The 27113-nt window shown below is 44.1% G+C and overlaps 3 protein-coding genes across 3 annotated transcripts; all 3 read right to left on the minus strand.

The window, feature by feature from the left end:
- Positions 1-8460: 8460 nt before the first annotated feature.
- LOC101764453 lies at positions 8461-12544 on the minus strand. The gene is made up of 4 exons (XM_004982638.3): positions 12394-12544; positions 11117-11641; positions 9870-9910; positions 8461-9745 (listed from the first exon to the last, which is right to left on the minus strand). Exons 2-4 carry the CDS (start codon positions 11442-11444, stop codon positions 8735-8737), a joined length of 1380 nt encoding a protein of 459 aa, XP_004982695.1. The 5' UTR covers positions 11445-11641; positions 12394-12544; the 3' UTR covers positions 8461-8734.
- A 2030-nt stretch (positions 12545-14574) lies between these two features.
- LOC101764856 (phosphatidylinositol 4-phosphate 5-kinase 9) lies at positions 14575-20425 on the minus strand. Its single transcript, XM_004982639.3, has 10 exons — positions 20208-20425; positions 19997-20073; positions 18089-19397; positions 17320-17487; positions 16936-17101; positions 16692-16802; positions 16399-16586; positions 16139-16296; positions 15509-15671; positions 14575-15369 (listed from the first exon to the last, which is right to left on the minus strand). Exons 3-10 carry the CDS (start codon positions 19336-19338, stop codon positions 15102-15104), a joined length of 2472 nt encoding a protein of 823 aa, XP_004982696.1. The 5' UTR covers positions 19339-19397; positions 19997-20073; positions 20208-20425; the 3' UTR covers positions 14575-15101.
- A 1588-nt stretch (positions 20426-22013) lies between these two features.
- Positions 22014-25076, minus strand: LOC101765252 (calcium uniporter protein 2, mitochondrial). Its single transcript, XM_004982640.4, has 2 exons — positions 24465-25076; positions 22014-22732 (listed from the first exon to the last, which is right to left on the minus strand). The coding sequence occupies exons 1-2, from the start codon at positions 24957-24959 to the stop codon at positions 22220-22222; spliced, it is 1008 nt and encodes a 335-aa protein (XP_004982697.1). The 5' UTR covers positions 24960-25076; the 3' UTR covers positions 22014-22219.
- Positions 25077-27113: the final 2037 nt, after the last annotated feature.

The following is a 27113-nucleotide window of genomic DNA, read 5'->3' on the forward strand; positions in this document are numbered from 1 at the left end:
AAAGAGCGCAAATGCATCTTCCTTCAGCCATCGGCGGCGGTGTCCATGAGTATGCGCCAATAGGTGCAGACTCGGATCGAGAGCCAGCGTGACGAGAATCAACAACTTAGGTGGCGCCATTGCCTGAAAAGGCGGTGACACCGACGGTGATGGCTTAATCATGAACGTCACCGCTGTAGCCTGGGAGGGCACAACGACAATCTCGTCCTCAGAAGTGTCAATGATGAAGCGACGATAGGATGGCGGGGCGACGCAAACCCAACCTCTGATCGTGAAAAAGAAAAAAAAAAGTAGCAGCATGCAAACCATGGGTACAATCTCAGGTGCACCTAGCAGTTTCCTCTTCCCTCCCTTATCTCTTCCCTATTGTGGTCACGGGCGCGGGAAAAAGAAGATCAGGGAGAGTAGAGGGCAGGGCCACTGGCACTCCCTCCGCGACTTCTACGGGGCGGCGCGCTCTCCGCTGGTGCAGGGCATGTGCGCAGGATAGCAGCAGGGCACCTACCTAGCGGGGAATAGTGGAGCCCACGCGAGGAGGCGCCCGATGGTGAGTGGCTGGGGCACGAGATGGGGCGAAACCCCCACGGTGCGCGACCCGCCAATGAGGGAGGAGGAGCGGCGCGATGAAGGGACAGGGTGGAGTGGTCCAAGTAGGGCACCACAGCCCGGCGACGACGACATCAGGTGGCGCGGCTAGGTCGTCAAGGGAGGGGCGGCATGTGGCCGTCGGACGCCCCCAATTGTGCGGCGGCAGCCTGGCGCTCCCACAGTTATCCTCCGCAGCCACGCACTCGCGCTCAAGTGTAACGAAATCGCACTCATGGGCAGCGGTGGCGTGGCGGTGCTGGAGGAGTAGATGGGGGGGGGGGAGGGCAAGACTAGATGCACGGTAGGGGGCGGCGAGGACGGCGGCCCTCACGGCAGATCCTAGCGGCGATGGGAGAGCTAGGTTTGCTTGCTGCTGGTTGACCACGACGGCGCGGTCAACCGCGTATCCTACGAGGGTGCTGCTCCCGGCAGAGATCGATCTCCACGGAGGCGGCGAGAAGGTAGCAGAACCCGAAGGCCTAGGGTTAGAACTAGACTTGCGATACCATGTAAGATTGTGTATAATGCATGGGTTGTATTGCTTGAGCTCCATGGGCTGATTATATAGGAGTACATGCCTTGGAGGGCAAGCAGCGTATTACATGTCCGATAGTCGCAGAATATCCTAGGATTACGATCAATCCTGAAGTATTCATATCCGGAGTTGCCTATATACTCTAACATAAACAATGTGACTGCTTCTTTCAAAGCTTCATTCCTGTTATCCAATTGGAAAGGGTTGAAGAATGCCAAATGACTCAAATCAAGTTGCATTTCACTAATACTGTACCTTTGAGGATGAGAGCTTCACTGGGAAAGCATCTGCCTATTACTTGAGATTCCAAAGCTTAAACACTTATTTTTATCTCTGGTTTCTATTTTTGTATGCTCATTTACATTTATTAAATTTGACACTAACTCCAGCAGTAGTGAATAATGTATCATTTAAATTTCTAAATCATAAATATAGTGTAAGATATGGCAGATCTTCTCTTTTGTTTTAGCTTTTTTTTCCCTTTAGAGTTGTAATTAAACTTGTGTACACTGTAATAATTTATTAACAACATAAAAATGATTCCTATCAGATAAACATTTATGTCTATAGAACTTCCACGAGTTTTTGTTTGTCTATGGAGGTGTGAAAAGTCCAGTTCCCTTCTGAAGTTCATTTCCTTTTGGTGAGAATATATCTGGGACATGGTTCGGTCGATCATTAGGGGCAATAGCTGGATTTCGTCATGCATATGAATTCGCCCCAAGATCACTTAGCCTCTGGAATCTGATTTTGTTTTAAAAGAAGCATGCAAAATATTTTATCATGTTTCCAGACAATTCTGACTATTATATTCTTTGTCTAATTCCTTGTTGTGACCATATCTGTTTGGCTATATTCGTATTTGGACAAATTTGTGTTGTGGAATCCTAGCTTTGGTGTCCCAGTAGGTTGGTTACTATGTGTATTAGGTAAGAGCTCCCCTTGAATAATCCTAGCAGACATTGTGTTTTCCTGAGTAAAATTACATTTTTTTCCTGATTTCTCATGCATATCACTTTTGTTTCTGTTTGCTAAGAGTGTTCATTGAGTTGCTGGGCAGAGCTATTGTAAGGGACTCCGAGAAAGCTTTGCGAGGAGCACACAGTTGAGTGGCATTAGCTAGGTAGATGACAATATCTGTTTGCATCATTGTTGTGAACTTGACATTTATGTATGCCCATAGTGTATCCATAGACCATACACACTGCAATCTTTGTTTTCAGGGTAGCTCCCAATCACCTCGCCACGAATGATCTGGAAGGGTCATCTGGATTCCTCCACCCCTAACTCGGATCCAAGCGGGATAGCAAAACTGCTTTCTTTTGGCTTGATTACTATTCCCTAGACAGAGACTGGGTGGAACCTTCTGATCAGAGAGCTGGGCATACAATTTCATTTGAGACCTTGGGGATGCTATGCATACTGTGTTGGACTTGGACAGTTGGTGCAACAAGTATGCACCCTCTCTCCCTCTGCATGCTGGGTCCACCAGGCCACCAGCAGCACTATCAGCCAGCGATTCGCGCCCCTGAGATCCGAAAATCCCAACGATCCCACCCTCCAAAGGGGTGCAGAAGAAACTTCGGTGTTTTTAGCGACTTTGTTTCGACGCTCTAAGCTGAGTCCTGACCCCGCTTGAGATTACAATAGTATGTTCATCTCTAAGGAAACACGGCCTCTTTTACCTTGTTCATCAAGTTTTTAATTTCTCTGTGAAGTGTGAGCTTTACTGCAGTCAGAATGTTTCTGAGGTGAATAAGAGGGTGTTTGGATACTATGTGCTAAAGTGTCACATCGGATATTCGGACGCTAATTAGAAGGACTAAATATGAGCTAATTATAAAACTAATTGCAGAACCCCTAGGCTAATTCGCGAGATAAATCTATTAAGCCTAATTAATCCATCATTAGCAAATGATTACTGTAGCACCACATTGTCAAATGATGGACTAATTAGGCTTAATAGATTCGACTCGCGAATTAGACTCCATCTGTGCAATTAGTTTTGTAATTAGTCTATGTTTAATACTCTTAATTAGTATCCAAACATCTGATGTGATAGGTGCTAAACTTTAGCGGGTGTATCAGAAAATCTGTAACCCGATCTTTCCTGGCTGTATCCTTTGATGAGTGATGATTGAAACTGAGAAAATGCAATCACTTGCCTCTTTCATTTGTGTCCGTCTGCAAACGCCGTTTAGTTGGTAGTTTTTATTTGCTAGATATATAAGGAATTAAGGATAGATACAGTGCGAACTGATATGGTGAATAATGAATATTCATTGTGGACTTGCAGTATTATTCACCAAGCATGACACTGAACTGTATTCAGGGACTTCTTTTGTGCGTATGCAGTTTCTGTATCTGTACTTAAAGTTTTGCACCTAAGCTATGCTGTAATTCGTCCCAAAGATTCATCCCTGAACTTTGCATTTGTGTTGCTGATTAATTTTTAGTCCTTTTCGGTCAGCGCTGTAGTTTCATCTATGCCATAGTACACAATTCACCTGCATTTTTGGCTTCTTGGTGATCTTTTAATTAGCGACCATGTGGTAATAAAAATTATTTGGTGCCACATCTGAATTCTTTGACATCAAATAGAGTGCTTAAGTTAAGTTTGGGGGTGCTCGTTCAAATGGCAAAAAAAAAAGATAAATCTATTATTAGTTCAAAAGTTTCTTCGGGTAATCTTCCATCTCCTAAATTGAACCACGATAGCATCATGGTAGATTTACTTTTTTGTACAAATAAATTCTGTATTTGGCTTTCGTCCATATAACTTGCTTAAATGTGCCATGTTTCTGCAGGATAATCTGGAACAACATAACAAACAGTAGATCTGAAGTGCCCTCCCAACTGCTGCAGTACCGAGTGTGCTAGTCCTTGGAGTAATGGACAACTAGGTAATGCATGAGTGTATGACCTTTCAGATGCATGGATGGAGGCATGGAGCAATGTCACCCTAGTCCGGAGGAAAGTCACTTGTGTAATGCCTCAGCCAGCAGACGGAGGCTTTCGTCTTAACCTGACGATGCTACCGACTGTGTGTTTGGTTGCTTATATTTTTTAGTTCGTATACTTTTTTGGTTTGGTGAACTGTACCAACTCTATCATTCTACTAATAAGAGTGAAGGTGGTGTGACTTAGGAAGTATGCTGTGTGCACATGGCAACGAAGGTGGTGTGATTTTTGATACTGAAAGCTGAACACGGTGTGGGTGAGGAATAGAATTGCGTGAAGCATAGAGTCCAAATCATATGTATATTATTACTTTCTTGTTTTCAGGTCTGCCTGTTGCACTCTTTACTCTTTCGATTTTATATAAAGCGGGGCTATATTCATGTAAAAAAAGATTCAATTGGTAGTAGTTGAAAGCGAAAAAAATTGTCATGCATTAAGATGGTATATAAAGACGTGGCACTCCCCCGCCCGAATAGCAAAATACTCTAATTTTGAGATGCGCTCGATTAAGGAACCATTTATACTCATTCAAAAACTAAAATATAAAATATTCGTTGACTTTTTCGTGCAACATTTAACCATTCTCTTATTCAAAAATTTATTGCAGATCAAACATCGTGACAAAAATCAATAATGACAAATATTTTGATTAGCTAGGATTCAAATAGTAACTTCCAAATTCGCACACTGAGAGTAACTTCAGCAGACCTTCTAAACAGCCCCCTACTTCAAGTTTAGAGGGCTAAGTAAACAACAAACTCTGTACTTAGCTCCCCATTTTAAGGAGGCTTCCAAATTTTCTCCTCCATCCACTACTCCTAACCTAAGGAGTTTACAGGGGCGCTCTATCCATGGGGCAAAAATAGAAAGAACCCTCTATCCATGGACGACGATCTGACCCACACTGTAGCCATCAGTTTCTCCCTGATAACAGATAAACATTTCCCCAAGGCCCTGACCCACACTGTAGCCATCAGTTTCTCCCTGATAACAGATAAACATTTCCCCAAGGCCCCCCACGGCCAACGGCGCCCGTCTCCTTCATTCTCGCTCCCCGCCACCGCATCTGTCACCTGCGATGCCGGATCGTCTAACCCGAGTCCGAGCAACCGCCGGCGTCCTCTGCTTCTTCAAGTTGCCCCTATGTAGTTTCAAAAAGAAAAAAAGTTGCCCCCCTATGTGGCGCCAGCTTCTCCCCGGCAGCGCCTCCCGAAGGAGCGCGTTATCCTAGACCGGTACCGCGCCGGGAACATTGGCCCCAAGGACGCGCGCCGCCTGTTCGACGAATTGCTCCAGCAAGCCATGAGTACATTGTTTTTTTTCCTTGGATATTTTTTGGCTATTTTTTTGAATGGACATGGACTACGGGATGTTTGGATACAAGTGTTAAACTTTAACAGTGTCATATCGGATGTTCGGATGCTAATTAAAAGAACTAAATATGAGCTAATTATAAAACTAATTGCAGAACCCTATGCTAATTCGCGAGACGAATCTATCAAGCCTAATTAATCCATCATTAGCAAATGGTTACTGTAGCACCACATTGCCAAATCATGGACTAATTAAGCTTAATAGATTCGTCTCGCGAATTACACTCCATTTGTGCAATTAGTTTTGTAATTAGCCTATATTTAATACTCCTAATTAGCATCCAAACATCCGATGTGACGGGTGTTAAACTTTAACACCTGGTTAAAGACCCTACCTCGCGCATGCCTTCGCCGGCAGGACGGCGCTGCTACGCGCATTAATCAGCCGTCAATTTCCAAGCGACCAGGGAAGAGGAGACCCTAAGGGCTACTTTGGTAGCTCAGGTTAATTAATCCCGACAATGATCCTACGCGAATTTATTTTGGATTTTGAAATCCCCCTCCTCGAGCGGGCAGTGCTGCCCCCTTTCCCGTCGCTATTTGGAGATCCTGACACCGGGCAGTGCTGTCCCCTTCCGGGCAGTGCTGTCCCCTTCCCCTTCCCCGTCAACTAGCTAGTGATGCTCCTATCCGTGAAGCAGTGTACATTCTAAAGAAATCAAGCAGCGTACCGTTTAAGGTCCGGTTTGGATACATAATACTACACTTTAGCACAGTGCTAAATTTTAGCACCCTTAAATGAAGTGCCCTCATTTATGACTGGCTTGGGGAAAAGTGGAGAGAAGAGAGAGGGGGCAACTAGGGAAAAAGTGGGCTTGGGGATCACTTTTAGCACCCATTAGCACCTTTTAGCACCCCTTGAGTGTGCTAAAGAAAACAAGGGTGCTAAACTTTAGCACTTACCTTTTAGCACCCCTGTTTGGAAGTTCAAGTGCTAAAAGTGTGCTAAAAGTGAGGTGCTAAAGTTTAGCACCCCTTTCCAAACACCCCTTAAACCAGTTTTATGCATGACCATGCCATCACTATATTCATGAGCAACTCATTAACGATGACATACAGATAAGGAAGGAAAATCTATCACCAAGCCATCGGACCATCACATAAGAAGCTACATGATGTTTTCTAGAAATTTAGACAACACAATCGACAAGAAAATAGTACCAAGCTTCAACGATACAAATGGTAGAATAGCATATTACATTCAGCTGATACAACCGACAAAAAGTTATAGGTGTTTTCTGCTTGTCTTAAGCATCTACTTAGCCACAAAACTACGCTCTTTAACTTAACCATCGGTTCTCTTCAACATTTGATTTAGAAAGATGCAGCACTAGAGTTATCAAGCTGCAGCAAAAAACAATATAAATCAATGACACCAGCAGGGGATAAAATATTATATTTTATACATGCAAATAGAGGATTCAACCAACACTTGAGCAACGATACAAAACTGAGAAAGGAAACATATCCGAGCAATCTTTTTCTTCAACCAAATCAGCTGGACACTTGGGTTTTTGCTGCTCACTAATATTTTTCTTTTCGTTTCAATTTGGAAAACTTCATTTGCATCAGCATTTGTTCATCCGATAGCACTTCCATGGCATCCACAATGTCAATATATTTCTCGATTGAGTAGTTTTCTTCACATCTCTTCTAACTTTTTTAGAGTTTTTTCAATCTGATCCTTTCTAAAGTCAATGTAATCCCCAAGTTTTGCAGCCATCTGACTTTATTTGCGTTTCTTTACCGGTTTCTTTCAACTGGTAACATCTTGGTCCTCTGAATTACGATTAGCTGGAGCAGATTGAATAGAGCATGAATTATAATTAACTACTACCAAGTAGTAACAGGAACGGAGCATGAATTATAATCAACTAAAATACTTGATTACACAGAGAATGAATTGCAGGGAGCATGCTAGAGCGTTCAGTGCTTTCCATAATGCAGAGAGGGCTGCTAATTGCTATGGTGTATTAGTTCGAAAAATAAATTTAGTACGGTGCATTTTCTGAAATGAAGTTACAGATTCAAGAGAACAAGACCAAGAATCAGTGAACCCTGATGCTCTGGAACAACAGGAACATGACAAAGACAAAAGCTCACAACAAGGAGTAGCAACAATCATGTTTCCAAGCTGTGCTGAAGCTCGAAGCATTTCAAGACACAAGATCTAAAACATAACGAGCTTCCATTCTTGAAAATCAAGATCGCCATGCTAACTACAAGACCTCTCGTCATTTCAAGATAAAAAATAGATGAATCAAGATGCTAACTAGACCTCTCATCACGACCATGAGCAGCACAAACCCTAGACAATCTGAGTCTGAGATGAGGAAAAGGGAGAACTCACAAATCCAAGAAGGTGGAGGCGCCATGGTGGATCTGGATTGCAGAGGAGGAAGCCGAGGTGGTGGTGGCGTTGTAGATCCGGATTGCAGAGGAGGCAAATGAGGAGGCACAGGGGATGGCGGTGGCACCGGTGGCGGCTCTTGGACAAGGATGGGGACGTGAAGGGGCAGTAGCGCCTGGACGGGGACAGGGACGAGGATGAGGACGCGGAGGAGAGGCGGTGCTTGGTCAGAGAGTAGTGACGGCGAGCCGTAGGGAGGCGGAGGCGGCGCATCGCTCGTGAAGGCACAAGGAGGACGTGCCCGATGTCTCCAGGTGGGAGAGCTCCTTCCCGGGGAAAATGTATGGGTCAGGTGGGCGAGCCCCTTCGCGAAGGTTTCCAAAGGCCGGATCAATTTGGCCCATGGCTGATTCTCCACGGAGACTTTCGGCCTAGGGAAATCGCTGGGATCCCGGAGGAGATTTGCATTCCAAAGGAGCCCTAATTGTGCCCGTAGCCAGCGTGTCCAAGCAAAGCGAGGCTGCACGCTTGCATGGGTAGCCCGGCAGCATGTGGGCACGCTGCACATGGAGCAACGAACAATGCTGCCGACAGCCGAGCCTGTAGGTAATGGTCATCGGTTCTATACACTGCCAATTGCTCAATTCAACACATGAATAAAAAGATCATGCAGAACATATTTAATCATAGGCATCGATTCTTACGGTAAGGATTCATAATACACCTCATAGTTAGCCAACAGTTAGCCAATGGTGGGTGCCACATCCACATGCCACGCGAGGAGACTCCAAAGGAAACCCCGTCCTGGAGGACTCCTGCGCATGGATGCCGAGCTTCACATGCTATGATAGGTTATACCGAATACGATAACATGGACTGAAATATCAGCAGGACACACAACATATACTCAGTGCCACTAGGTTCTAGCTACTTCATTGATGGATCGTGCTTCGCTGCCGGCTGTCCATGATCATCCTGCTGACCTGAAGATGAAGACGACCCAACTTTATTGAAGATCCTACCGCCAAAGAGGTCCTTCCCAATCCTCGCCTTGAAGGGGAACTGCTTCTTGAAGCGGTTGCGGAACAATGAGCTGCCGCTGCGTCTCGGCACGATAGCAGAATGGTTCCTCTTCAAGCCGTGATCACTGTGCGGAGGGTTTGCGCTGCTGCTGCTCCCACCAGCACCACCACCCAATGAAAGGTTCCTGCGAGCAGATCGGAGTGCAACATGCAGGGGTTCTGAGAATGACACATGCCCTTCATCATCAGTGGCTCGTGTGCACAGCGGGCAGGGAGGTTCATGGAGTTCTGTCTTGGGAGTGCTTTCCTCCAAGCAATCTGCGTGGAAGACATGTCGGCAAGGAAGGACTGCTGCTACTGGCATGTCGGTGTTCCGAACAATACGGTTCGAGGTCCAAGGTGATTTCTGGCGCAGGAATCTCTCACACAGCCCACACTTGAGGAATCTCACTGAATTTGTGGGAGATCTCTGGGACTCAATACTGATATGATCTGAAATGTCAATGGCATCTCCATCGTATCCAAAATCATAGCTGCTGGCATTGCTCCATCTGAATCCTTCCCTTCTTGAGCTTGTGTTTGGTTCAGGCGAAGCCTCCATCTTCCCAAGCTCACTCAACGCGTTATGGAATTTGAGCTCCGGACTCGCCAAGCTGCGACGCCACAGAGGAGAGGCCTGGCTGTCATCACTTGGCGTTGTTCGTCCAGCATTAGTAACCTCAGGCATCCTGGACGCTTCTGTTTCTGACACTGGATTCCTGAAGACAAGTGGGTAGACTGGTTTTGACATGAAAGATCGCCTACCCATTTGATTGCGAGGTAGATATGGGGCTGGTTGTTTACTAGAAGATGCTAGCTGACTTGATTCTGAGAATGGGGATGCAGAACTGAAACTGCTCGTTGCAGTCAGTTGCCTCTGCAGCAGATGAACATTAAATGTCAGTGTGATATAGACTGCAATATTCTTTATCAGTTGCACTAGATCTATGTCATCTGTTAAGGGAACGGGAAGATAACACAGAAGAGAAAATGAAGCTTACCTCACTTGACTGAGGATAGTCAGAAGTTTCTGGTCTTGATCCTGATTCAATGAATGAAGCAATCGTTAATTCAACAGGAATGTATCAAAGGAATACTAGAAACGTATCAATGCCTGTTGCTTCTACCATTGCAGGCAAACATCCAGTTGCCATGAAGAAAAAATTGTGGCACAGTATTTAACTCGCAGTACCAATAGTGCCTACTCCAATATGCACAGTGAAAAAAAATAGCAGTACCCAATAGACTCAGTTGATAGCAACCATTGAAACTGAAGTGGTTGTTCTCAATATACTTATCAATTGTCACGGCTGAGGTCATTCCAGATATACTTGTTTGATTCACAAGGGGCTAAGTCTTTTTTTGGACTTAAATATTGCTCAATTTGATGCAAAAAGAAAAGGGCATAATTAGCATGCCCAGCCTATACAACTTAATCGGCTATGACTCATGTAATGTATGAATGATCCAACCCAAAGGAAAGATTACAATCAAGAAGGGTGCATAGCCATGAAGGTCCAGTAGGAAAAAAGAAAAGGAGAGCTATCTAAGTAGCAAGTAGATCTTAACTCAAAGAAGAATATAGTGTTAAAAAACTACCATTGAAGTGTCCAATAACGAAGTAAATTACAATTTACAAGTACCCCATTGATTATGCAATGAGACGGAATATTTGTAAAGAATCAAATTAATTTTATAAGTTAATTACAAAAATGCAAAAGATTCAATAAAGAAGCATACTCTTCTTTGGACTTAAATATTGCTCAATCTGATGCAAAAGTTAACAAAAAGCCATAACTACCATGTCTAAACCTGATACAACTGAATCGTGCTGAGTAACAGAACATCTACTGCACGAAAAGCATCCACTAGAAAGATTATAAGAAGAGTGCATGACCATGCAAGTCCAGTTGGAAAAAAATAGCCATTTAAATAGCTGCTTTACAAGTGGCTAATAAAGAATCAAATTACAATCCACCCATTGATTATGCAAGAGGAAGGCATGTTTGTAAAGAATCAAGTTTAATTTAGAAGTAATAAAAAAGTGTAGAAGATTGGTTAAACAAGATATTCTATATTTTTCTCAATGAAAATAAGTTAGCACACTGTGTAAGTTTTTCCAGTGAAAGCCTCCATTCAGTCTAACTCACAATTATATGAATAGATATATGAAGAAAATAGAAAAAAAAAGTTAATTAACTGGTCAGCTCATGTCAAGATCCGCCATATGAAATGAACAAGTACATACCTCCTGCTGGGGTAGAGAATTCACCAAGATCAAATCTTTGAAGAGAGGGCGTCCAACGTGGAGCCTGAAGGCTGTCAGCTGGACTCCCAAAATAAGAAAGTGCTCCATCAGATACAGAATGATGGTGATTGAGGTACTGATCACTCCCAAATGCACTTCTGCTTCCTTTACTATGGGATGATAATGATGACACATAAGGTGGGGCATCATGAGGAGCATCATGAACTCTGTGAGGCAATCCATCTGATGAATAACGGCAGTCCCATCTCCTTGACGTTGGAGGAGAGAAGCTAGAATTTATCCGCCAACGAGGCTCAGTAGGATCCATGGAACAATCTCTGCTAGCAGGAACAGACTTTGTCCCATGTGGCCTAGCGGCCACACAGCAAAGAGCACCCGTCTTGACTAATTTTGCCAATCACGTGCAGACGCTACTTGCTTATTTATGTTTGACAAGCTTGATCGGAGTGGAAAGAAATGATACACCGAGCCAAGAAAAATAACACATCAGATGTACAGTGTCACCTGTGCACATAGAAGCATGTCAGTGCTATCAAGAATAAACAAAATAAACATCATCAAAAGAAAAGTCTTCTTTTACGATATAATGACAATGCTATTGTCTCCAATCAACAAGGATGCATAACTAGTTGAACTACCCAATTCACAGTTAGGCCACGCCAAACCCCATCTGGAGTGCAAACAAGCATATTATGCATCAGGTGAACTATTAATGCACCATAGAGCTTCTATACATATATATGTATATACCAGACTGACTAATTCATTCAGTAAAGCCTTTTTTCTTATAATATTTGATTGAAGCAAGGTTTAGTAATAACTGCCGCAAGAAATTTGCGCCAGTTAAGTCTCATCAAGTGACACTAACCTAGTTGTCGAGGTTAATAAAGTTGGAAATGAATCTACTTTGTACATGTTTTCTCTAAAATACTTCCATTTCTCTGCGGTCACTGATGCCCCTATTCAATAAGAAATACCCCCTGCAGGCTAAACCTAAGCGGTGCAGACTAAGAGCTCCGATTGGTACTTCAACCCTCAGTTCAACAAACCACCAATCCAAGCAACCAACCCAACTAACTCGCAAGGGAGGACCTAGTACAGGGTATGGGTGACAATTTTTGCATAAACTCGAAGTCAGTAGGTATTAATCATGCATATACTTGTGATTGGGTCAGATCCGAATACAAATAGCTTACAATAGGGTTTGGGGTGCTCGGTTTCGCAAAGAAGGGGGAGAAGAAAAGGGTCGGGCATACCTGGTGGGTGCTCATCGCCGGTGGAGACCTGGCGAAGGGCGGCGGCGCTCGCCAGTCGTCGCCGCGAGGAAGGCGAGAGAGAGAGAGAGAGAGAGAGAGAGGTGATGGGGAGAAAGAAAGGGGGGCACACCGCACAGGAGGGGTGAAAAGGCCCGAAGGGGCAGAGGATGGATAGCAGCACAGGGCTTATTTTTTTTCTTTTATAAAAAAAGCTAGTAGTTTTCTTTTGAATTTTATAATATTGTATTAATAAGTAAAGGGCCGCCTCTTTTTTTCCAATGATGCTGGCTGATGATTACTGCTTGATTGATTCGTGATCAGACAACGTTCATAGGTTCATATTACCTTCTTTCTATCATCTTTCTTTCTTCTCCCTTTGTGATGAACGATGATGTACACGGTGGCTTCTGCTTGTTATAGCAGGGTTCAGGGGGTGTGCTCCCTGTAGCCTGTAGCCCTGTTCTTATTTTCTACAAGTGTTACACGTTTTGTTAGACATCAAACGAAAAAAACTATTGAAAGCTACTGCACACTTGAGAAGGCTGCCCAAAAAAACCCATCAAAGTATTAAAAGTGACCATGATTATAAGACAGATAGAATATCAGTGAGTGATTAGTACTAGTTTAAGCATAGAAAAAATGATTACTAGGCGTTGCAGAGAGATGGGGTAAAAAAAGTGATCCAAACCTTTGTAGTCTTAATGTAATCACCATGTTAGATTCTTTTTGGGGCTTGCTGACAAGTTTGTGGGCTTGCCAACTTTGCATGGAGAAGTGCCGAGCAGTTTAAAGGTGTAGAACAAAAACCGAACAGTTCATCGGTTGAACCGTACAATCGTGAACAGTGAGCAGGTTGTTTTGATTCAACCAAAAGATCGATCATGCGATCAGACCGGTACAAACTAGATGAACCAGTCGGTTTTGTGTTGAACCAATGAATCGGTTCTTTTTAATAACAAGCGATTAGTTTGATATTTGGATATTAGATTGGAACTATAGACAGTAGACTCATCATAATATTAATGTGTTATCCCGTTTATTAGGTGTAGATATGTGATAAGACTTTAAGGGATTTTTCGTAAAATTACCACGACGAGGGAAGGATTGAAAGAAACATCCTCTCTTTAATATTAGTTATAGATATGTGATAAGAATTAACAATAAAATTTACATATTATTTATACAAAATCATAAGAAATAAAATTTTACATTAATAAATGACGAACCACCGGTTGGAGCAGTAAATAACTAGTTGAACCGTGAATCGATAGTCTGATAAGTTCCATCTCCGGTTCTGCTCGTTCTATGTTTAGGGGTCTTTATCGCATGCTTAAAGGCCCTTGGTGTACGTAAAATTGACGGGGAGATTGCGACATCATCCCTCCCATCCGTGCGGTACAATCCATCAAGGAATATCATTGAGCTGCACCGCGCTGCGAGCGGAGCCTGGCACGGAAAATCTTGACATCGGTTGGCTAATCCCTTTGACCTTTGTTAACGGCGGAGAATCTAAAGGCTCGCCATGGACAAACAGGATCAGGCTCGTGCACGCGCCAGGCCGTGTCCGCCCGTCAAACTGGGCAGGGTGGCCGTGGCCAGCGGCCGAACGCGCGGGGCACGGGCAGTACTGTGTCCTCCGGTAGGCGGTAGCAATGCCACCTGCACCCCTGGCCTGCGGTCACCGACGCGAACAGGTGTCGCGCCCCCGGCTGGCGTGCGTGGCTGCGTGCCCGCTTCGCTTTCCGGTGGCGCGAGCGCTGAGCCGCTGACCCCGCGCGTGCCATGCGGGACACGTAGGGGTGGATGGATGCTATAATTTAGGATAATAAATTTAAAGATTAAGAATCGAATCATAATATTATATAATTTTAAATAAAAAAATAAGTAGAGCTTAACATCATGATGCATTATCAACCCCAAACACGTCCGGACACGTCGCGTCACGCGCTTCCCGGAGCCGAGCTGCGCACGGCAGGAGGAGCCACAAACCTGTGGAGGTTTTGCGGGCGAAACCGTGCGGGTTTCATGTTTCAACATGAACATGATAGCATCAAGCTAGCAAAAGAAGGTTCATACGTTTTGGGAGCTGTGTACATTTTTCTATCAAATTTACAATTTCTTGCATTGACGAGCTAAACAGTACCACAGCACTCTAGCAGTGATCATTAACCATTTTGGGTAAAAATGATATCCAATTTACTTCAAATTTAACAGGCAGATTAAGCAGTAATTTTAAGTTTTTATCTGTAACAATGAACTCCCAGAACTCGTGTGGGATTTTAATTACAGATGAGCAAACAATTCTTTACTCGGTTTCAGTACAGTCAATCGAATCTGAGACCTCAAACAAGGTCAAGCGACGCACCACATGATGAAATGATGCTCAAGTGCTCATGAATGTACAAAATGACATGTGAATGGGTTTTGACACCAGCCGGCTGACCACGGGGGCTTGGGCTGACAGATCTGTTTTTTGTCTGCACGATTGCCCTGACGAATCTCATCCTGTTGGCCATTTTTTCCTGCCAGTTCATCCAAGAAGGAACAGGCACACGCTGAAGAGGATGTAATGCTGTTGTGATGCTTGCAAGCCCCAATTTTGGAGGACATGAACTGTCATGGGGATCTGGTTTTATGTGCTTGGCCAACATCACAATAACAAAAAGGCAGCAAGTGGGCATCTTTCAAACAAGTAAATGGTTGATGAGCTATGAATTTTCAGGGAAGACAGTCTGGATGAACTTCAAGAAACGCTCCGAGTAGAACTGGGGGTCCACTGCTGAGATTGAGACCGAGTCATACTGCATGGACTTGACAGCATGCTCAATTTTCTTCGTCATGTTGTAATCTTGCAATATGTCAATGATGCCCAGGTAGAGGACGACGTCAAACACCTCGCGAAATGGTTTGCTTTCATCTTCCTTGGGGATTTGCTCTGCCCTTGCAGGCATGTTAACACCTAGCTGGATCTGAAGCCTGACAAACATAAGAAAGGAAGTAAAAAAAACAGCAGTCGTAATTCTCCCCCTTTGAAACTACAAGCAGCACAAGAAAATTTCCACAAGTCACTCAGAATATTTGAACTACAAACAATTCACAGAAATGGTTATCTTACCTGGCTGTACCAGGCAGTAGGAGATCTACTTCCCCAAATCCAGCAGCTGATGCACGCAAACGGCTGCCTCTTATGTGAGGACCAACAACAACACTGTTCTCGCCACTGCTTTGAACCAAGACTAATCCTTCTGGGTAGTTCAAGGCATCATCTTCCTGAGCATCTGTGCAATCCATTATTGACCATGAACATTAGCGCACCTATCTTGAAAGAACTAAACATGGAATTGCATGTGATGAACAAGTTAAAGCAATAAAAGAGGCGTTACAGACCAATAGCAACTATCAGACAAATTTGAGCACCACACAAATATAGCTTGAAGATAATTTGAGGCTACCTAACTCAAAACATGATTTTGAAATTAAGAAAGTTAAGGACTACACACAAGATTTCCAGATAACTTTTGATGCTGGGATGCATATTGCATAATTCAAGTTCCTTCTAAACAAATAATAATAATGATGATGATGATGATGATGGTCAAGAGCTTGGCACTAGGCTCTAGACGGGTACAAAGTGTAGATATATTTCACATCGAAAACCAATCCATGTCTTTTCCTTACACGCATAGAGATGTGCGACAGACATTGTAGGGAGAAACATTTCATGGAAAGTTAGGTGTGTCCTTACCCTTTTCTGAAACAACAGTCAATCTATCTGCCGCCATGCTCCGCCGATAGGATGCACGTGTCCGCAAGTGCTGGGGTGCTCTATAATGGACACCAAGCAGTAGGCTGTAATCCATTATACGCTGGGTTCTCAAAAATTCGCTGTCTGTTTCAATCTGCCTGAAGAATAGTCAACAGTTCAACAGTTTAATTTTAGAAAGTATAATGCAATCACATAACAGAACACATAAGAAGGATGATTTCTAGAGAAAATATGCTCACTTAAGTAGAGCCTCACGCCAGGAAGGTTCAAGATAAAACGAATAGTTAAGATCCAAATCCTTCAGAGTTGTGTTCTCATCAATTTCAATTTTGTCAGTAGAGCGCCCTAAAGATGAGCCTTTCAAGTCAAATCTCCGGTGAATTCTCAATTCAGTGCAAAACATGTTTCCCATTACAACAAACCGGAACTGCAATTTGCAAATATTAAAGAATGAGCATTACATTATAAAATAAGAGGGAAAAACTAATCTAAAGAAACTTTAAAAGAAATTAGTGGTGATGCCAATCATTACCTTTTGACCACTAGAAGGTTTTACCCTGTGGAGGCCAAAAAACTTAGTTATGAGGGTGTTCTCATAGGTATGGACATGATGATAATAGTTTGGAAGCATTCGTAAAAGAACCTACAGGATAATATAGAATCATAAAGTTTGATTTCCGCTTCCTTAGCAAATCATATGCTATATAAGCATGAACTATCCAAACAATGATGACAACAAAGAAATACAAAATATGTAGTTTATGTAGAATATGAACCTGCACTTCAGATTTTCGGAGAGTCTTAATCATGAATCTATCATCTTGTGACAAGAAAAAGACACTTCCACTCTTTCCAGGAGAAGATAGTTCCCTAAGAGCAGAATTTCCGCATATGGAGATCATATAATCTGCAGCATCAATCTTGAACATCTCTCTCAAATTCCTACAAAAGTGGATCGGCATCGTGTTTTAAAGTATGAGTCTGGAACAGCAAGGAGATTATAAGTCAGGAGAAACAACACAAAAATATGTCAACAAGAGGTCCTAATGAAGAAAATTGTGGTAGCTAAGTGTGCAGAATCTAAATATCACTTGAATCTGCAGCTGATAAGGACATCATCATTTTTCAGACGCACATATTGGCATAAATGTCAAACAAACCTGAAAACCATGGGACAGTAGTCCTTCCATTTAAAATCTTCTGCTGAATGTGAAGGAGTAAGCCGAGATCCTTCTTTTGGGAAGTTCATCCAGAAACTTGCTTTTGGTCCAAAATCTGAAGCACGAACTTCACGTTTTTGAATTGGTGTAATCTTTCCAACTGTGTACCTACAACAAAACATTGCCTATTTCAAAATATACTTAAAAAGATCTTTAAACATCATGCTCTGGAATCAACTAAAAAAAGGTATGTTGCAGGAGCTAGCAGTTCCTAACAGAAACGAAAGCACATGTTGCAAGCTAGGAGCTGGTAACCACTACTTGCTGGTAGTAGCACATCAACCAAACCTTACACCATACTTTTCTGAAGCTAAATGATCCAGGCATGTTTTTTAAACACATCATGATTAGTTCCACGAGCCAGATGACTAGGAACCTGTTACTGCTATGCCATGATTTTCACCATATGATTGCGAGAAGGTTATTTTATAAGCAAGAACATTAAGCAGCAGGGGGTAGCTAGGCCAGTAATAGCTGAACAAAGGCATACCCAGTGATGAAAGCTCCCACGAGGTGGGGCCTGGGGAAGGGAATTTCTAGTAGCCTTGCCCTTGCAAAATTTGCAAAGAGGCTGGTTCGAACCCAGGACCTCCAGGACACAAGTGGAGAGACTCTACCATTGTGCCAGGACTGCCCTTCTAATAGCTGAACAAACATTGAACAGAAGAAAAGGAATGAAAACTAAAACCAGGATTTCAGGAGGTGCTACCTGATTCCAAGCTGCAGACTGAGCATTAAATCATAGCTTCTGTGTCCCTTGATTATTGTCTCTCCGGGCTTTTTCGTGTCCCTCACTGTTTTCTTCTGGCGGCGTTTTGCTTTCTTTGAGGAGTCTGAAAAACTGCTGTCAAGTACAACCTCACTGATTAGAACACCTTGCATGTATTCCCTTTCCAGTATAGGCAAACGAGAATCACTCAAGTTTTCCAAGCTTTCTAGACCAGAACTTTCACTTGACTCATGGCCAATGAACTTTTCAATAGCCACCTCAAGACTCCACCGTCTTTCCAAAGACACATTCTTCAAAGGAGGCTGCTCAGTTGAATTCCTTTTGTAAACATCTGAAGATTGCCTAGTCATGCCAACCTTCATGTTCCCCATGTCAACCGATGCAGAGTGAAGTATGCGTGAATTATGACTCTGCCTTCTAGCATCAGGCAGTACACCTCGATTTCTTAGTTTATTGATATATAACTCATCATTAACAGGAACTCTGCAGCCTTTCGGATAAAATGTACCTTTCCCATCCTTCAGTCCCCTCGTCCATGTTCCAACATAATAGCCGCATTCATTCCATGTATAGATTCCATACCCGTGCATCATGCCATCTAACCAATTACCTTCATATGAGTCCCCATTTTTCCACGTAAGAGTTCCTTTCCCTGACATCTTGCCATTTTTCATATTGCCAACATAAGTGCACTCATTTGCCCATGTGTACTTTCCATGACCTTCTATTTCTCCCTGAATCCACGAACCTTCAAACATGTCTCCATTTGGATATGTCTGACATCCAAGCCCATGCTTACGATTCAACTTCCATCGTCCCTTGTAGATGATGTTATCCGGTCCAGTATAGGTCCCTTCACCATATACGTAGCCACCAGAATATTCACCTTCATATGTGGCTCCAGATGGCCATCGTGTCTTCCCCTGCCCATGTCTCATCCCTCTCCTCCACTCACCCTCATAGATGCAACCATCTGACCAGATGTACTGGCCTGAACCCTCTGGTGTGTTCCCCAATAATGTGCCGGAATAAATATCTCCATTAGGAAACCTGATCTCTCCAACTCGGAAGCCGGGATTTGTGCCGGCAGCATTTGAATCTTGGCCATTCCCCAGACCAGTCAACACCTCCTTTGAAATGTTGCAACTAGAGCCTCGGAATAGCTCAACCCTTGCAGAGTGGGAAACCCTTTCTAGCTCCTCATTTGGAAGAGCCACAGGGGCTGTCATGCATAAACTCTAGGAGGAATGATCCACAACAATGAGGAAGGCAATATCCAAAGCACTACCTGTGAAAGGTTGGATGAGATACATAAGCCATACTGTTTGCTATAGGCACTGGAACTAACAGTTATGACCATTCCATTTTAGTAACTATTTTACACAAATCAGTAACCTTTTCGTTTTCACTTATCGCCAACAAATGCATGGAGGGGGAAACAAATTTGGTCTGCATTATTCTTCACTTCATTTCCGTAGGAGCTATATGCTAGTAATTGGAGTTGAAAACATGGTTTTCTATTCAAAATTCCATCTCCAGCTGTTTAATCGATCCGAGTTAAGGTGTTTTCTACTGTTCTTTCAGTAGGGAAGATTGTGCACTATAGCCTCCCTGCGCCCTTCTTTAATCTTAAATCAAGTGCATACATCCTAAACAAAGTATATTAGAAAAGAACACAAGACATGATCAGAGTCTAAGAATGATTAATATAGTTTTCCCCTTCTTTTTAAAAGAAATCAAAACTAACCAATGTCCAGTTTAGTGAACGGAAAGTATATACATGATCATAGTAGTTCTGCATCGTTCTAATTGCCAACAGCGAGCTTTATTTTCAGAGTTACACCTACGGGAGCCTACAAGAGAGGTAGAGAACGGGAAGGCTGATACCTCACCGGCCACCGCTTCGGAAGGTGAGCTCGACGGAGGGGATGGAGGGGCCTTCTTACCGGCACTACCTCGCAGACCTGCAGAGAGAGGAATAAGAGGTGAGTACGGAGAGGCACCGTGCGGTCTCGTCTAGAGGCAGGGGGACGGTAGAAGCCGGTGCTGTGGACGGCGCAGATCAGGCCGCCGGATCCACGAATCGCGTCATGCGCACCGGAAGACGACGCGAAGACGGAGGACGAGGCGCGCCCAGAATCGACGGGGGATCCAGCCGGAGGAGGAGGCGCTGCGCGTAGACTCGCCCGGATGGAGGGAGCTTGCCGGAGGGGAACGATTCTCGCCGGAGGTGGAGAGGACCGGCCGACCAGGTGCGGACGATACTGAGGACCACGGTGGGCGGTGGGGTGCTGTGTGTGTTCAGTGACCATTGACTTTTTGAAGAAGTCCAAATAACCCTCTCATCTTTACTCCGGACTCCGCTTAGCCCTCCGATTACAAAATAATAAGTTAATCTCCATACTTTATTATCCGGTTACAATTATTCCGTAAGCTACTGTCTCCGCGGACTTTCTATATACAGAGAGAGATTTACGTAGGTTGATACACCTTCCTAAAGATTAGGAGTCCACTTTTAGAACATTTTTAGGACTTGTGCATCCAAACATAGTCCTAAAAGTGTACTTCTAAACTTTAGAAGGGTCATTTTCATTAGGAGGACCAAGGGGTACTGATAGATCCTATTTCTTCTAAAAGTGGTCCCCAAGTCCCCCTTTACCCCTATTGCCCTCGCATGCATTAATGATGTGAACAGTGCAGTGTAGTTTAGACGAGTAATTGGGGGGTAAAAATAACATTTTCCCTCTAAGGTCCTAAAGATTAATAGTCCATCCAAACAGCCATGTCCTAAACTTTAGGACTAGTATTTTGAGGGTCCTAAACTTTAGTACACTACTAAATTTTAGGAGTTTGTATCCAAATATGCCCTTATACTATATCCGGATACATAGTCAAAAATAGTGTATTTAGAAAAGTCAAAATAATTTATAATTTGAAATAGATTAAGTATTTTATATAGATAAATGTTGCATATGTGGTACTTGTTAGTCCGGCAGGAGCTCACAGGTGACGTTTGGAAGTTATCCCGGAATTGCTCCGTTCGATATCACGTCGCACTGTAGTTGTTGTGAATAAATCGTTAGCTTAAGCCAATATGGCGCGCTAGAGTTTCATCGTGGCAAGTTCTAGACATGGACTAAACACGTTCTCATTCAGACGGCTTGCTCTTCTCAGTTCATCTCATCCACCAAATTTAGACAGCAGTTGCACTTTGCTCGGCGAGGTGGTAACGACGAGACGAGTCCATGACACACTTGAGTTCGTCCCCTTCTCGATCACCTCTCTCTCTCTCTCTCTCTCCAATGAGTGCAAATGAGATCGATAATGGTCCCATTTTACAAATTGAAGCGCATATTTTTCACTTTGCGTCTCGGATGAGCACATGCTTACAATTGATTGAAGATACACTGTAGTTTGTGATGTGTTGCATTGTTTGGCATCGGATGCCTAATGGTCTTGGGCGGCGGAGCCGTTGCGGATTCCCTTTCGGGTGGGAAAAAAAATAGCCATGTTGAAACTTGAAAAGCGAAAGGATAGCTGAAAGCCGCTTTGGGGTTTACACGGACGGCGGATGGCCAGCATAGGTCTGCCGTCCATGTTCCTAGAAAATTTGCAGGCCCATCCGATTTGTTTGAGAATCATATCCCTGGAGGCCTGGACGAAAGGAAACGACATCTGGGCAGCGGTGTAGTGGTGACAGATAACACGGTCGCAATCGTTGAGCTTTTCCTGATAATATCTCCCTTGGCAGGCAAGATAATAGATTATTATTTGTTGAATTATCGGTGAAATTTAAGCCACCAGTTTGATTTTGTGTATGGGTTTGGTATACAGCACGTCATACGAGATTAACGATCTATTTTGCTCAAAGCAAATTCAGGTTACCTAACTCACCAACTCTTGCTGGAAGAAAAAAGTTTTCTGGTTTCGAGTCAGTCACTGTCGTTTCTACAACGAGCACCCAATCAGGATTCAGGACACAGATTGCAAGCTAAAATCTGGCTCGTCATCGCCTCAATTTGAGTATGCTTTTGCATCCGCGCATCAGAAGGGTACACGAATCATCCCCACCAAATGGGCATGAAAAAAAAAAAAGAAGAACGAACAAGATCAATGGCAATGGCAGTAAGAGTGGCACTGGCCACCCTCCTGCGCCGACGACGACGGCGCCGTCGCGCAGGGGGTCCGGGCCTGGAGCACCGGCGGCAGGCCGCAGGCTCGCCGGAGCTCGTCGTACCGGCGGAGGTCAAAGCCGCGGGCCTGCATCAGGCGCTTCTGCTTGGCCGCGAACCGGCTCTCGAAGAAGCCCTCGAACGAGGGCTCTTTCTTGGTCCGGAGGAAGAAGGCGTAGCCGGCCATGAAGTACATGGACGTCACGTAGAAGCAGATGGGCTCCATCACGTCCCAGGAGAGCTCCCAGAAGGTGAGCCGCATGAACCCGGCCGTCTGGACCACCAGGTACGCCAGCCCGCACCACAGCTCCCGGCGCACCTGGGACACCGCGGCGTGGTCGATGTTGGCCTTCTGCGCCTCCATGGCCTTCAGCGCCTCCCTCGCCGGGTCGTTCTCGGCGATGGGCAGCGTTTCACGGACGGGAATGACCTTCTCGATGGCCTTGACGACCTGCAGTTGTCATGGAACAGAACACGAAAACATTTCCACGATTTACTTGGCTGCTCTTCTTTTCAAGGGAGATCCATCAAAGGAAGAGCGATGCTGATAAGACAAGATTGCGGCCATGAAGGCCAAATGAAATGCAAATGCCTCAACCATCAAATGCTCTGCAGTAGTGAAGAAATACAAGAGCTTTGTGTAGTTGAGAAGAGTGCAAATATGTTTTCAAAAGTAAACAAACTTCAGATTGCTTCAAGAAAACAATACCCATGCCGCCAGGATCTGGATTGTGCAAGATAAGATTGTTTACTTCGAATGGAACAGATGCTTGACACACTTATTGTAGCATGTGAAGAAAAATAATGCAGCTGAATCACTAAAACGTGTAAAAGATTTTCCAAAACAATCTTTGAAATGAACACCACCGTGACTGCAAATTGCCAAATTGTCTATTCTGTGCCACCAACCACAACTAGATCAAGATAAAACAAAGAGCAAAAAGGTACTACTAGTGCTGCCCACGAATGCTATGACCTAATCTAGCTCATATGCCATGTGAGTGTTCACCAAACTTTGTTTGGGTCACCCATAACATAAGAAAAGTAGATTACCCATAACTTGTTAGCCCTCCATTACTCCATTAGTCTCATGTTATTCAAATGGATAGTAACCTAATGCATTCAGCGAGGGGGGAAAGGAATAATTTTTTTGTCATAAGCTCCAATATTTAACAACACGAAGGGTAATAGTAACTAGATCAACCTGATTTATTTGATGGCGTTAACATGTAAGAATCTCAAACAGAAAAAAAGATGAAAAGGAGTGGATATCTCTATCGGATGTAAAAAAAAAGAATAGAACTTTCCTAGTTCTTTTACCTCCAGTAAATTTTACCACCTGTAATGAAATTATATTTTTTGTGGTTTGCACTTAACTTCAGGCAATTCTCATATGTTAATCAAAACAAAATAAACTTGCACCTTAACAACTTTTACCCTACAACAAACTAGTGACAAGGACACCACATGATTGGCTGGTGTCACAAATCACAATTGCCAGAAAGGCAAATGCACTGGGAAAGAAGTAATTGAGCATTATGCGTGCACTACCTAACTACAGCCTTTTGCTATGTAATTAATCTTTATGCATCAATTCAATCCTCCACCACTGGCATGTGATGGGGCACATGATGCTATTGCTACAAATGACATTTCTGCACTGTAAATTGCCTGACAGAAAAAAATTGTTGAAATACTACTAATATTTTATTTCCAAAATTAATGGTGCCCAGAAATAGGGCCAGGTGAATCCTCCTCATGTTCATTCATCGGAGGTCAAAAATTCAAAGTTACTTTTTTGTCGTTTGATTCTACCCCATTGAGAGAAGAAAAACTCCCATCTTGGAGCGGAGTAAAACTCCCCAAACTTTGGGTGTCAACATCTCTTACTATCGTTTTAGAACACCGCCCTTTCTTTCAATCTTTTCCTGTTGGGAGACATAGAAAAACACGCGAAAAGTCTCATCAGATCTCTGTGGTTTCCAGAATTAAAATCTCTACCCGGTCACCCGGAAAGAAATTAACAGCACACAAGAGAGAAGAAACCAACGTGTCTTTTCTCTGTAAGACATCCTAACTGCAAAGCAAAAACTAGACAAGGAGAAAATTTGAAGACGAATCAAGCAACATTAAGCTGATGGATTTGAAATGAGGAACAGAGGAGATGGGGGTGAGGATCGTACCATATCGGGCCTGAGGAAGACGGTCTTGCCGAGCACGATGACGGATCCGGACTCGTCGAGCGCGCGCGCGACGGAGGGCCCCGCGTCCGGCCCGGCGGCGTCGCAGCAGAGACGCAGGAACTCGGCGTACGGCACGGCGCCGGCGCCGGACGCCCGAATCCGCGCGCGCGCCGCCTCCATCTGCGTGGCGCGCAGCACCTTCCGCGCCTCCTCCACCGTGAGGCTCGCCGCCGGCAGCTCCCGCGCCGCGTCCGCTTCCCGCCTGGCCGCCGGCGGCGGAGCCGCGGGCGGGACGAGGCCGTCGAGGTTGATCCGCGGGAATGCGAAGCCGACCCCGAGGTCCCGGATCCGGTCGGCCAGGGGCATGAAGCGGTCGGGCGGCACGGCGGGCCGGAACGCCGGCTGCTCCTGCAGGAACCGCCGGAGCCCGAACGCCGCCGGCGACGACGACGACGCGAAGCGCTGCGCCACGGCTCTCCTCAGCACGGCCGCCATTGCTGCTTAATGGGTCTGGGCTATCTCTCTCTTGCAAACTCCGATTCGATGGGAGGATGAGGATGAGCAGCGGGCTCTAATAATCAATCAATGGAGCTCGGGTGGATTTGAGGGAGGTGCGGGGCGGATGCTATTTATACCGCCGCCGCGAGGGGAGGGAACGGCTCGGCACGCGACGGTGACAAGGACAAGGACACCACCACACAACACACGGCGCGAGACGTGGGCCCGGTCCGGCCGTTCGGGGGGTCCAGCTCGCGGACCCCGCCGGGACTCGGATCAGCACGGAAATTTGGTCCACCGCTTTAGGAGCCAGCTCGATCATTTACCCAATCTTTTTGGCCATAAACACCGCCTATAAAATATACAAACGTACCGTATTTCATCATGAAAGCCCCAGAAGTAATTTCACCGTAATCTTTTAGACACGGATTGATTTTGATACAATGATTTTCTTATTGTAACACTAACAAACTATAGTTCTTTTTCCAAACCTAAAGGATGAGTGTTCTAGTAAAAAAAAATCTCTTTGAAGTTTGATGGCGCGTACTCTGATATGATATCTATTTTTTTATTATACCAAATTATAGTTTTCTAGTGAAAATTTCTCTTCGAGTTTGATAATACGTGTTCAGATATGACATCTATTTTTCAAGTCAGGTGGCACTACTCATTGCTGGCAAGATTATTTCACAGGTTTCGAGTTGAGGCGTGCTATTTGGAAACCCAACTAAAAATTATCGAGTTTCAGGATAGCACGTTCCACAAATGTCACGATCATCGGAACCTGTATCGTGAGTGCTATTGGTCGGAGACGGTCAGACGGTACGAGGCTTCGGAGTGAGACGTTCTGGCGACGTAATTCGTAGCAGTATAGCTTGTGGTCGGGGGGTGTTCGGGAACAAAATTTTACCACATGTGGATGTCATGTTTCATGTCGAAATTAGTTTGGCGGACGTTGAGAGCCCATGTGGTCCGCGGCGTACGAAACGAGTGAGCGACTCTCACGTTACTGTCAGACGTGATTCTTGGCAAAAGAAAACGGAATTAATTACGTGCGTGACAGTACACGCAATAAGATGCTTAATTATGGGGTCCTATATAAGTTTTAAATTTTTAAATTGGGATGATCGGATTGGATCACCAACGCGAGACGGGGTGGGTGAAGATGGTAATAAGTCTCCCTCCCCGGCACCGGGCAGTCCTGACCACAAACAGCTATATATGTGATGGAAAAAGAGACGAGAATTTCATGACAACTCAATTCATGATCGACTGAGTGATTTGGTTGAAGCATGTAAGCAATGTCCAGCTATGGTATCATTCACGGAATTAAAAAGAAAGACATCAAGATTGAGGATGAAGAGCATATGCAGTAGTAGACTCGGTTTGCTAGCTATAGCATGATCCATGTCACCGTTAGATGCCATAGTAGATGGAGACTCCAATGGTCTTGTTACAATACGTCCAAACGTTTGTAGGTTCTCCCTCTTTATTTCTTAAGTAGATAGACATGAGGTACCGAGTATATTATTATCTATGCCAAAAAAAAGACATTGGAGATTGATTTTTTAGCATCGAGATAATCTCTTGACTATACTCAATCAAGGATACATATAAACTCCATCTCAAATTATTAGTCATTTTAATTTTTTATACCTTTTATTATACATTCAGATACAATATATATCTAGGTGCATGATAAAATATATGAATTTAGAAAAATCAAAACGGATAATAATTTAGACCGGAGGGACCAGTACGTGTTCGTACTTAAAACACCTGTGGATACAATATGTATCTAGTTACTTTTTTTTCAAGAACTTGCCTGAGCTTAGCTACAACAAAAACATCCATTAAAAAAAGAAAAAAAAAGAAAATGGCATCCACCACACAAAAATACTTGGCCTTTACAGAGTTAACCTAATTCAGTTGGCCGATCACGTACCCATCGAGTCACACCAGCTGTGACTCGAGATACGCATCAGTGCCTCGATAAAAATGGCATCTGCAGTACAGTATACATTATCGTACGTGAAATGCTGGCCTCTATTTTTTTTTTTATCTCGCAGCTGTACATGTGAATCAAATTCCTTTGCGCTGCGCATATATGCACATCAACTCGAGATGTACCGTTCTCGGAGTACTTGAAAA

The sequence above is a fragment of the Setaria italica genome, chromosome IX, assembly GCF_000263155.2.
Source record: "Setaria italica strain Yugu1 chromosome IX, Setaria_italica_v2.0, whole genome shotgun sequence".
NCBI classification, from domain to species: domain Eukaryota; kingdom Viridiplantae; phylum Streptophyta; class Magnoliopsida; order Poales; family Poaceae; genus Setaria; species Setaria italica.

Excerpts from the sequence above, each read along its gene's own strand:
- LOC101764856 (XM_004982639.3), bottom strand. The coding sequence starts at position 19,338 with ATGACAGCCCCTGTGGCTCTTCCAAATGAGGAGCTAGAAAGGGTTTCC. Across the intron at positions 16,297-16,398 it reads TGGCGTGAGGCTCTACTTAA|GCAGATTGAAACAGACAGCG; the intron begins GTGAGCATATTT and ends ACTATTCTTCAG. Across the intron at positions 15,370-15,508 it reads CTACTGCCTGGTACAGCCAG|GCTTCAGATCCAGCTAGGTG; the intron begins GTAAGATAACCA and ends TATGTTTGTCAG.
- LOC101765252 (XM_004982640.4), bottom strand. The coding sequence starts at position 24,959 with ATGGCGGCCGTGCTGAGGAGAGCCGTGGCGCAGCGCTTCGCGTCGTCG. Across the intron at positions 22,733-24,464 it reads TCTTCCTCAGGCCCGATATG|GTCGTCAAGGCCATCGAGAA; the intron begins GTACGATCCTCA and ends TGACAACTGCAG.
- LOC101764453 (XM_004982638.3), bottom strand. The coding sequence starts at position 11,444 with ATGGATCCTACTGAGCCTCGTTGGCGGATAAATTCTAGCTTCTCTCCT. Across the intron at positions 9,911-11,116 it reads ATTCTCTACCCCAGCAGGAG|GATCAAGACCAGAAACTTCT; the intron begins GTATGTACTTGT and ends TCATTGAATCAG. Across the intron at positions 9,746-9,869 it reads ACTATCCTCAGTCAAGTGAG|AGGCAACTGACTGCAACGAG; the intron begins GTAAGCTTCATT and ends CATCTGCTGCAG.